We start from the raw sequence: 12,424 nt of genomic DNA on the forward strand, positions 1-12,424 counted from the left end.
TTCCTCCCTTAATGTCAGAGACCAAGTTTCACCCCCATACAGAGCCACAGGCAAAATTATAGTTTTGTATATTCTAATTTTTATGTTTTTGGACAGCAGACATGAAGACAAAAGGTTCTGGACTGAATGGTAGCAAGTATTACCCAAGTTCAATCTCACCTCTCAATATCTGGAGACCTTCCCCTAACCTCCTCACTTGCACTACCATGTGCAGTTCACATCAAATAATTAATGAATGAATGAAATCACTATTTCAACCCTAGCACTTTTCTCACATACCTCAGACTTTTGTGCATAAGACTTAAGGCAATGCAGTTAATTGCTTCTCTGTGTTGGATAACCATGTTGAAGCCATACTGTAACAGAGATAAAAATTAAATGGAAAGATCACAGAAACATTATAGCTGAAGACTTAAAAGAGCTTAACAGATACATATGGTATTTAATTATAATCCATTATTTCATCAATTTTCTTGCACAGCAGTTGTTTCAAAAATGTACTTTCTCAGTTGTAACATTACAATTATATTATTTTCAGTGGTTTTCCATGGATCCACCAAGATCCCAACAAACAAGAATTTGCGTGCACATGTAAATCTGTTGAAAACACTTAAAAAGTCAGATGACTGGACTGGTTAATGACTGATGGAAAGACGGAATCAGGCAAATGACAGTCTACACTTGAAAAAAAAAAAGTTTAAAAACATGTTCCACAGAATGCTGGTGAAGAACACAAAAAACCTACACAGTTACTGACCAGATAAACTATAAAATCCTTGTTTTTTTAAATACTCTACCTATGAACATGTGCAAAAACAAACCAAACATATTTTAGAGGATTAAGCTACCAGATTATCATAAAAACGATTCCATTACCTTGTTATTCATGATGGCACGCAGGCACATTATACAGACATGGATGTCATCCTTCGCTTCACCCATGTTGAGCTTGGCAACATGTCGAGAACGTCTGCGCACACCTGGGCTATCCAGCATCTCCAATGCTGGCCGAAGGTAGCCATTATTATGACCTGGACTGCTTATGGAGGCTGTAACAATTCACACAGTAAATGAGTGATTTTTAGAAATTCAGTAGGCCCCGCTGTATAAAATGCCTTATGGTAATGCTCTGTATTGCATGACCAATGTTTATACAGTGTGAGCAGTCGATCCAGTGAACACATCTTTCTCATGTTCAAATTATATGAGCCAACATACAATGAATAATGAAGCCTACTTTCCTAATTTTGAAAAAATAAAGTAGGCTTATGAGATCACCATGCTGTCTGTGTATCCCATCCTATCAACTTCTGAATGCCTCAACCAGTCTTCATGAAACTTGGTATGTATATTATGGCATTTGTGCCCACCTCAACAGTGTACTTCATAAATCCCACCCATCAATCTGTGTGTCTGTATGCGTACATCTCATATTGTTATTAGGCAAAGGTTTGGTAAAAACATTAGGGCAGCCACACACCAACTGTATCAAGACAAACCTCAAGACATGAGACAAAAGATGCAGTCTTGCTTCATTGGTGATTCGTCAGCATGAAGCTGACATCAGCATCATGACTCATATTGGTGTGCGGCAGTTTTCATAATCTCATTTGTTCTAGCTGTGCTCCTTTCTTTCCATCATGTCGCAGACATCGTGTCTTGACTGTTAAATGTCTTGACACACGCCGGTGTGCGGCCTACCTCACCGTAACAACAACCCCACACACACACACACACACACACACACACAACAGAAGAATTTCTGGATGTGTCGTTTTTAATGTGATCCGTCTCATATCAAACGAAAGCAGGTCATTAGATTTCCCATAACTTCTTGTTTATTATTTTAGTACAGGTACTAGTGTGGCTCTCCTATGCACGATCAAGAAATGTCCTTCTAGTTTGATGAGAACAGTATAGAGAAATGAATCTGGTAGCCTTCCGGGGCAAATGGAAGCCAAAAATGAATTTCCCACTCTTCATGCAGATCATTCTTACATATGGCGAGCAAATCTGTGTGAAGAAAAGTTTCAAAATAATATACCTGGTCCAGAGGAACCTCCGGCTGTTACACTGCCTGCCAGGCGCTCTTCTGAGGAGTTCCGTGACTCTGATATCCTCTGTTCATGCCTCATCATGACCAGTCGGAAGCTCAAGTATTCAATGAGGTGATCCAGCCCCTGGTTCTGGTCATCCAGAAACTCACGCACCCACCTAGACAAAAATATTGTGACAGCAGCCCATAAACAACAATAGAGGAACGGTGTTTTCTACACAGTCCATGTCGAGATGTTATAAGCAGGACAAGTTAGGAGTTGCAGGCAGTGAGTCAGGAGCTGGTTGGTGAGTGAGTTAGATAATCGCTGGGGTTCAGTCATTCTGAGCTGTTGCTGTGAGAAGCTGGTAGCTGAAGCTGGGGACAGTCTGGGAACCCAGAGGAATGGGAACGTCCACCACTGGAAGCTGCTACCAAGCAACGGCTACTGAAGACTGTAACGGACTGAGAAGACTTAGTGTGTCCTACAGTGATTTGTGACGTGCAGTAACAAATTATATAAGTGATCAATAAGTCCAATTACCAACCAAAACCCCGTCTATAGTCACTCTTTATCACATGACAATATTATGACAACTAGCTTATTGTGTTGAACAAGAGAAAGCTGGTCAAGTATCCCAAAGAGTTTAATAAAACTATCTGGGAGTTAGACATATGAAGAAACCTTTTTATGTCTATAAAATCATTCATTAATATATGATTATATTAGCAATTCCAGTAGCAAAAGCTTCCGAGAGAACTTTCTTCATACATTTTTCAGCAGAACTCTTTATTTGTTGAAGTGAATTTAAAATAATCCCAGTTACTTGCCTTGAAACTTGTGTCACGTATACTGTAATCGATTTCTCCACTTTCCTAGCATATGCAAAGATCTGTTTTTAAAAACATAAAAACTTCTGAATTTTTGTCATAATTTTAATTTTGTTATTCTATATAGATAAACATAAAATAATCACTTACTCAATGTGATTTGTTCTCAGTGAAATCTCAAGATCCCTTAAGACTTGTGTGGATGTGGCATCACCAACCATTTTTCTTTTCTGTTGAAAAATAATGAGGTATTTATTAGTTATCATAATGCTGTGGTGGAAACAGCTGATACTCCACTGATATGAAAACATGAAAACTACAGTCTTCTGGGTTGTAATGCTGTATACTTTGGGGACGGCATGATGTTTGAGAGGAACATATCGCCTCCATGCTTGTGGGGCACTTCAGTCTTGAATATTAGGTTGGCAAAGTTTTAGATCTGACCAAATCAAATTAGGAATCTAATTGTTCTGATGGAGGGGAGTCCTTCTTGAGAAGCTAACAGTCGCTCAGCTAGGAAAGAAATCCCCTGCCTTTTATGGAATCCAAAGGTTCAGTATACTGTTCACAACAGCCCTCCACTTGGCCTTATCCTAGGCCACATGAATTCAGTCCACATTCTCATGACATTTTAATAATATTCTTCCATCTGCTCCTGTACCCTAAGTTCTCTCTTCTGTTCATGTTTTCTGAATAACAATTTGTGAGCATGATTCACCTCTCTCGTGCATTCACTATTAATCTCATTCTCTACAATTTGAACACTCTTAATTTCATGCAAGGTAATGAGCATAAGACCACATTACTGGAGCATGTAGCATGAGGCTGTTTCACCCTTCTAACAGAATTCCTTTTTTGTTCCCGTCAGTCACTTGATTACAGTTATTAACTATGCTCAATAGCTCTACAATCACTTAGTTCCCTGTGTTCGATAGTGTGTAACTCCGCAGTAAGACATGACAGAACCACATGAACCAATTTATATACCTACCAAGACATTCTGCTTTGAACTGGCTGTTTCCCCACAAAATTACCTCAGCTTAAAACTTACAATAGACACATCCTCCTTACATACAAACCACCATATCCATTGCCAACAGACATTCCCTGGATTTTACCAACCCTTCATGGCATCATCATCTTTCAAGTTATCAATGTCTGCATTAACTTCCTAAAAATAATGAAAATAAAGGAAGGAGAGGTAATATTAAATATATATCAACCACCCTAAACACAAACTAGACATCAATGTACTATATTCAGGTCTCACTGATGATTCAAATTAAAGAATTACTGCTGCACGCCATGAATGAAAGAATGAATAATTGCCCTCTTTAGGCCTTGGGAATTATACACAGAAGTACTGTCCCATTCCCATTTGAAGGGAAGTAACAGCAATATGTGATATTCCTGTCTTGTACAGAGTTATGAACATTTCTTCCTAACTTGCTCGCAAATCATCCTAACCTCCACTCTTCTTCATTATGCCTAAGACTTGCAGCATAGATATAGGGCATTATATTACGGAGATACCAAGAAAGAGGTTTAGTACTTATACCTTCCAGATATGTTTGGATAGCTTAGTCAGTAGAATCACTAGGTTATGGGCTGGATGATTGGGGTTCGACTTCCAGCAGGGGCAAGAGATTATCTCTTCTCTGCAGCAGCTAGACTGCCTCTGGGGTCCACCCAGCCCCTATCCAGTGGGTACTGGGGATATATCAATATAAATAAAGTAGCAGGGGTGTGTAAGCTGACTGCTCACTTCCATCTAGTGCCAAAGTTAATAATGGTGGAGCTATAACTCCACTCCCACACATGCATTCATTGCATAATTAAGCATAGGGATAAGTTAACCATTACCTTATGCCTGTTTGTTACCTTTTACCTTTCAGATTTGAATGATGTGGAAATGTATACTCCTAAACAGGGGGTGTAAGTTGCAGTACAGCTTCAACTGATATACGCTTCTAGTTACTGGATATCCTTAGTGGTACAGAATGCAAAGGAAGTCACAACTGTAGCCATTACCACCATTTTACAAACAAATCATTACATTCTACAGATCTCTAAAATCACAATATGAAACTCTCCTCAGGCAGTGAATTACAGTGACATTCATTCTATGGTTTTGAATCAGGGAACTACAGAGTTAGGTACAAGAAACAAATAATACACTCTGTGAGGAAAGTATACTGAAGAGAATTCCTTAAACCCAAGACTTTGCAGAACAGAACGTTATTTAACTGGAACTCACATGAAGAAGAGAATGCCAAATATTCCTTGCCTTTGTAACATGTACAAGTACAGCAGAACCCCAAAACCTATTACAATTCTTGAAAAAGGAAGCAATTTTAGTGTAAAAACCATTACAGACTGTGGGAACTGGCAAACATACCCAATTAATCGAGCATTTGGTAACTACAGTACTAGGCAATTGCCACAAAGTGCTCGAAATGAGCACAAGAGGAAGAACCCTTCTCACTTGTCAGGGGCATAATGAAGCATGGAGCATTGTTATTGATGTCACATCTGTGACTGTCTCTCAACTAGAGAGAAGATCCAAGTCAACGACCCTGGCCTGGGACAGTGACAAAAGGGGGACCAAACAAGCAGCCACAGAATCTTGACAGGGGCTGTAGAGATCAAAGGAAGACCCTGCAGAAAGGATATGGTCGGCTCAAGGAAGAAGTTCCACAGAAAGAAAATAATAAAAAAAAATGGAAGGATTTGTTTGCTTTCTGTGCAGTAGCATAATCACTGATTTATTAATTAATTACTTTATTTTATTTCACAGAAAATGAGAATTCACATTTCCTCAAGGAAGATAGCTTGTTTTGTTGTAAATAAGCTATTCCTTTACTGGTATTTCCCAAATTCTGTTAGCATGCACTCAAAATAAAGTCATTACACCCACAATGACTGATAGCACAGTGTTTATTTTAAGACCGTTTCCTCATTGTGCAGTGTGTACAACTCTTGAGTTAAAGATTCGAGACAACATTTCAAACGTTAATTCTGCAATCTTCTTGAGTTATGACACAATATACTCTGATAACAGCCATCAATATTTTGAAGTAACATACTGCCCTCATCTTCTAAGTACCATGTATACCTGAAGTCACAGCCAGAAGATCATAATCATGAACCTTACAGCAGCAAAAACCCAAATTCTGATCAATATGAAATGTAAGAAATACAACATTATTATAATGGGACTTACCAGGTTTTACTGAGAACACTTCCTATAGGAATTTCCTGTTTGAAACATGCATATTGAAACATTAAAGAAAGTTAGACACACAGACACAAGTTGCACATGTGCGTGTGTGTGGGAGAGACAATATTAATCAAATAAAATTGAAATTAAAATATAATTAGTTAAGATCACTAAAAAGAGGATTATAACTGATGGGTGAGAAAAACACTAANTATAATATATATTGTTTGCACTTGGGACGGAGTTTGTATCATTTATCGTGTAGAGTGCAACAGGATGCTTAAATATAATATCATTCTGATATTATTTCATCATCTAAGCTCCAAGTCTCTCGCGTGGTCTCTTAATTTTGAGGTTTTCTGACCAAAATGTTTAATACGTGTATATAACTTATGTACTTTAATATGTCATCAGACATGCCAGATGAGGAATAGAACAAGACTTTCTTTGGTAGCAGCTACAGTTATTCTATGTCATCATTTCAGAATAACCCAACAATATTTAAGTCACTGCGTTTATTTATATCTAAATTACACTTCCCGCATATTAAGAACTTAATAAGGAGACAGTCGACAGACAAAACTCTGGACATCCTTCCCCTACTCTGACAACCCATCCCCCTAAGTACCTCTTAAGGCCATCTCCAAGTTCCTTCTCGGTTTACCAAATGGCCGCTTTCAAACAAGTTTCTCCATTAAAACTCGGTATGCTTCATTTATCCTACTCAGTGTTATATAATTTGTGTTTGTTGGAGGTATTTTGCTTTGCTTTTCACTTTACATTCACGAGACCAGGGAAATTTCCGATATCCAGATCCTGAAATAGATAGAATTTACGGCAATATACAGAGTGTAAATAAATATATGTTATAGCGCTCTGTGGTAGATACATGAGTTCAATATATTTTTTAATACACTCAAGTCAGAAAAGGTTTTGTTTACGCGCCAGGGACTCTCAAATGTGAAGGACCTTTACCAAGGACGGCATTTTCAACTCCAGAAACAGCCATGTACGGGCTCAAGAAAATCGTAACGCGAAGCATATCCGAAGCCACCAACACCGCTTCGTCGTCCATGTGTGGGCAGGGATTATCGGTGGACATTTAATCGGCCATTACCTCCTACCTCTGAGGATTACCGGTGACATTTACTCAACATTTCTCCAAGAGATCGTACCCGAGCTGCTGTAAGTGGTGCCTTTCGAAGTCAGTTGTGAAATCTGGTTCCAGCATGATGGCGCCCCGGCACACTGCACTAATGTATTTGGATGCAACCTTTGACAACAGATGGATTGGCGGTGGAGGCCCAATAACCTTGCCCCCTCGCTCCTCTGACTTGACTCTACTAGATTTTCTCTGGAGGTACATGCAAAGCCTGGTGTACGAGACTCCAGTGGAAACACTCTTGTGACAAGAATTCCAGTAGCAGCTGAAACCATCCAGGAAATGCCGGGCATCTTTCAAAGATTTCAGCATAACATGGCCAGGTGGTGCAGAACATGCAATGAAGTCGGCGGCCGCCATTTTGAGAAATTTTTATCTTGTAAAATAACGATAACATCCCATAACTTATGCATCCTCTTGGGAACTTTTGTGACCCTTAGTGGCAAAAGGAAGCGTTTCCGGACGTGTGTGTATTAACAAAATATGATCAGATTGAACCCATATATCTACCACAGAGCGTTGTAACATATGTTTATTTACACCCTGTATAAATATGAACTATACAAAAGACAAGATTATAAAGGAGAGACACTTTGATGTGGAACTTGTAAAACTGAACGAGGCACAGAGCCAAACTTTGGGGGTTGCGTGTAAGACGAACAATTCCGTTACATCAGAACGAAAGATACAGGAAATAAGAGTCACTTCAACGTGTTGTGCTGCTTAATCTCAAGCGGATAAATGGAGAAGCAAAACCTCCGTGGGGGGTTAAGCTACATGTGGCACTCTTCACAAAACGATTCCACTAATCCTTAGCTCAAACATTACATTCACACCACGGAGAACAATAATTCACTACTTCAATTTCAATCGCTTTTCATTTCGTATGCGTCTTTCATCCTGTATTATTCACGTGTATGTAAAATAACATATTGAAGAGTCAGTCTGTAGCTACATTCTAAACAAAGGGCAAAAACCAAATGCAGATATTGCATTGAAACAACCGAACGTCGCGGTTATGTACGATTTCTCCGTATTCGGGAGATCTGGGTTGAGAATTTCGGACTGAAATCCAAAAGGATTTGAGGTACTTACAGCGGTGGTTATGAAGGGTTCTATCTTCTGGGATATATTACAAGATTTCTATCACAGAAAACAGAAGTTATCGATATTCTGAAGTTTTGGTGGTTTACCCGTAAATATAAGCATAGTACTTCGAAACAGGTCACGACCTCTTCCTCCCATATTCTCTTTAAATACAGTATAATGCACAATAATCTATCAATCGATGTTAAATAACCTATGCAGTTTAAAAGGCGTCGTGAAATGAACACTCAACCCAGCCGACAAAAAATAATTCTTGCAAAAATAATTAAAGATAAAAAGTTACTTCTAATTCGTAATTTGCGCTGCTTGTAGAAGTCCACTGAAGATACCCGTCTAATTCACGAACTTTCACGTCCTATGAGTGGTGCTACTAGAGTAGATAATTTTGTATGTAGGGGATGAAGAAAACCTTCTTAGTCTCTTGCGGAAATGTTCATTTCTACACTATGCCATTTGTATAATCTTGCCTGCTGTGTACGCAAACATATTAATAGTAAACGCTTTTAGGTTAAAACGTGTTACTTATCTTGGGGTGGGATGAGACTGGGTCTACTTTGTACGTCGGGACTAACTGGCCTACTGTACCAGACCCGGATGACAGATGATGATGATGAGCGTGGAGCAGTCGGTGTAATGAGAACTGGCAGGGGTAACCGAAGTACACGGAGAAAACCTGCCCCAGTGCCACTTTATCCACCACAAATCCCATATGACCTGACCTGGGCTCGAACCAGGGCCGCCGCAATGGGAAGCCGGCGACTAGCTGCCTGCGCTATGGCACGGCTAACATGTTACTTACTGGGATGCGTGACTTTGGAATCAGTTACATCTTGAAAAAGTTAATTTTTACATGCATGTTTTCTTTGATTGAGCATAGACTGAGGGCGTTTGAGAACAGGGTACTGAGGAGAATATTTGGACGGAAGAGAGATGAAGTGACGAGAGTATGGAGAAAACTGCATAATGAGGAGCTTCATAACTTGTACTCTTCTCCAAGAATAATTAGAATGATCAAGTCAAGGAGGATGAGATGGGTAGGGCATGTAGCACGAATGGGGGAGGAGAGGAATACATATAGGATATTGGTGGGAAAGCCAGAAGGAAAGATACCACTGAGAAGACCAAGAAATTGGTGGGTGGACAGTGTTAAAATGGATCTTAGAGGGAAAGGATGGGAAGGGACCAGTCGAGGACTCTTGTGAGCACGGTAATGAACCTTCGGTTTCCATAAAATGCTGGGAAATTCTTGAGTAGCTGAACAACTGGAGGCTTCTCAAGAAGGGCTCAGCTCCATGAGTGAGTGATGTTTTCTTTGCTTGGGAACCGCTGTCCTGCAGGGCTACGCGACTTTGCTGAAGAGCGGTTTATGTCTTCCTGCATTGTATTCGAGGCCCAATTACATGTTCCGAGACGACACGCCATATTAGCTAGTAATCTACGATCATTCATCTTCTCATTTTTGGATACTGCCGAAGAAAAATAGCCAGTTACATGAATACCGTCCAATACACCAATCTTAACGTCAGACAACGAGGGGTTAGCTTGCTCACGGAGCACGTTATGTTGTGCTAATGACAATATGCAGTCAGTGACGAATAAATTACAGTGTTCTGGACAGTCTGCTCCCTAATAATAGCGTTCGGTGAGGTAGACGACCGCCACCAATGGCCTGTCAGAGCACAGGCGACTTTCATCCTTGGGAGTCGAGCGGCACAGCTGTGGGACTACTCGAGACTTTGGAGGTCAACGGGCAATACGCCCACCACATCGGCCGGTATGACATCATCGTCACATAAGACACAGAGATATGCATACAATGGAAACATACTAGTCATAAGCTAACGTTGGTTGCACACAGTTTGTTCGTACAAACTAAACAAATCAAATGAAACAAGGTTAGAAACATGCAATCGGTACCGGAGTTCGGCGATTACATACAGTTTACGTTCATTCCGCTCTGAACGCTGCTGGCGTTCAGGTAACGTGGCCTCACCGACAGGCCCGTTAATGACCACTTTCCGAGGTTAGTTGGCGCCAAATATGACAAAATAAGTTGTGTATCAGTGTGGGCTGGAGTTAAGACAAAGAACATCAGAAATCCTAGAGGGGGCAAAGAAGAAACTGATTCTGGGTTAACGATGCCGTTTCATCCACAGAGGTCATAAAGTGCATAATGATAATAAATCATCATGACTGGAACGCTGGAACAAAGAAATGATCATGGAATCAAGAATATACGTGTATAAGTACATTTTCATGTGCTACGAATGTGACAGAAGCCGATCAGAGTGGCCGCGCGGTCGGAGGCATGAACTGTCTTCGCCCGATCAAACACTGGGATCGTGGGTTCGAATCCCATTCAAGGCATGGATGTCTGTGTGCGTCAGTCTGTGTTTGTGCTGTCCTATGCGTAGGCATCGGTCTTGCGACGGACTGATCTCCCGTCTAAGGAGTCCTACCGACTGCATAAAAGAAACTGAAAAATCGGCCAAGGCCCAATAAAGGGCTGTAGAGACATAGATAAATAGATGGGTGTGACACCAGAAAGGGTATGTTTAAAATGAAAAATGTTTGCTGCCTTTTAAACACGACCGGCACGAGTGATTAAATGGTTCTTCCACTAATTGGCTAAAGGATGTTCTCATCATTATGAGCTTCGCTTTTTCTAAACCCACACCAACCAATACAAACGTGGTGCTTCTTACTATGCATGTGACATGACTTCAGCGAGGTGTTTATAGTAACCATAAAATGAAGCATAATAAATTTTATTAACGCAGTAGGCAATTAAACCCCAAAAATGTGCAACACAAAGAAACAGTCGGCTCTACAAAGGTTGACGGTTCTCGTATCTCTGAATAAGGGACGTAAACTGTACAGTGCATCATAAACAGGCTCTAATTAGTTTACTGATTGGTGTGGTTGCTCACGATCGTCACGAAATATCGTGTATACACGGAGCTTAACACTAGCAGTAGGTATGGTATCCAAGCAGTAGGTATGGTATCGAAGCAGTAGGTATGGCGCTTGTCAGCGAAGTTAGTTCCATTCCCAATATCGCCACTAAAATTAAAATTAAAAGTACGTCAATGCAGTGACAATCGATCAATTCAAACTCCAGAAATATCAAGAACAAAAACAAAACAAAAAACCGTTGCTTTAGTCCGCAAGCGAACTATACCGACCGAGCGACCGCCGCTTGTCAGCGAAGTTATTGCCAACTTTAGCGGATAGAGGGTGCCGCGTAGTCAGCGCAACGAATCCCCACGGCTGTTAATTTCGGTTTTCTAGACCGGAGCAGCTATTTCTTTTAAATAGCTCCTCAATTATCCTCAAGGTTAAGTGGACCCCGTTCCAGAAGCACTACTTCTCAGAAAATCGGGACCTCTGGATCTGTAGCCAGGAACTCTGACCACTTGACCACAGAGGTGGTCCAAAAATATATCTCATATAATGTTCGCTATAATATTGGCACAACAATGGCAAAAAAGCAACATTTGTGAAGGAAATATAGGCTTATAAATTACTTATTCACCTCATTAAAAGCTATGCATTTTGTCTGAATGATTTATCGTTATACAGGACTTCAATGCATTTACTGAAATATTGGAACCGAGTATGGGGCATAATTTGAGCTCAAACTAAATTTGATCGACAGAATTAACAATTTAGACAGGCCACCAAATTTACTCAGAATCTATTCATCCCGAACGTATTACTACAAGTGGGCTTGCAGACGAACATTGAGTATGGATTTTGTGCCCAGGCACATCTGCAAAATGCTCCTTGAAACTGACTACCCTAAGGCTACACAGCTCACTAGTGTTCCAGAAAACGGCATTTGTGCTGAAGCATTTGCAGTACGGTGACACCCGTCCATTTCATAGCCATGAGAGCTCCTAATCTTGTCGTGACCTAAGCTCACTGCAGAACTTCTCGTTACATTCCGTACTCTTCAATTGCACTGACAGCAGGTCTTACTGTCCAGGAACTGCTGATAAGTCTTTAGTAAACGCTATGAATAAAAAGCATGATTAGACCTACCGTTTATCACTCACACGGAAAAAAA

General features: G+C 40.4%; 1 protein-coding gene across 1 annotated transcript in view; it reads right to left on the reverse strand.

The window, feature by feature from the left end:
* LOC111865723 (formin-like protein) overlaps window positions 1-12,424 on the reverse strand; it is a gene marked incomplete in the record, with an annotated part of 168,272 nt that overhangs the window by 26,253 nt on the left and 129,595 nt on the right. The window contains 4 exon segments of the mRNA XM_023853963.2: window positions 280-356; window positions 877-1,049; window positions 2,045-2,214; window positions 3,017-3,096. Coding sequence (XP_023709731.2) covers window positions 280-356; window positions 877-1,049; window positions 2,045-2,214; window positions 3,017-3,096 — 500 coding nt within the window.

Source organism: Cryptotermes secundus, unplaced genomic scaffold (genome assembly GCF_002891405.2).
Source record: "Cryptotermes secundus unplaced genomic scaffold, Csec_1.0 scaffold150, whole genome shotgun sequence".
Taxonomy (NCBI): Eukaryota; Metazoa; Arthropoda; class Insecta; order Blattodea; family Kalotermitidae; genus Cryptotermes; species Cryptotermes secundus.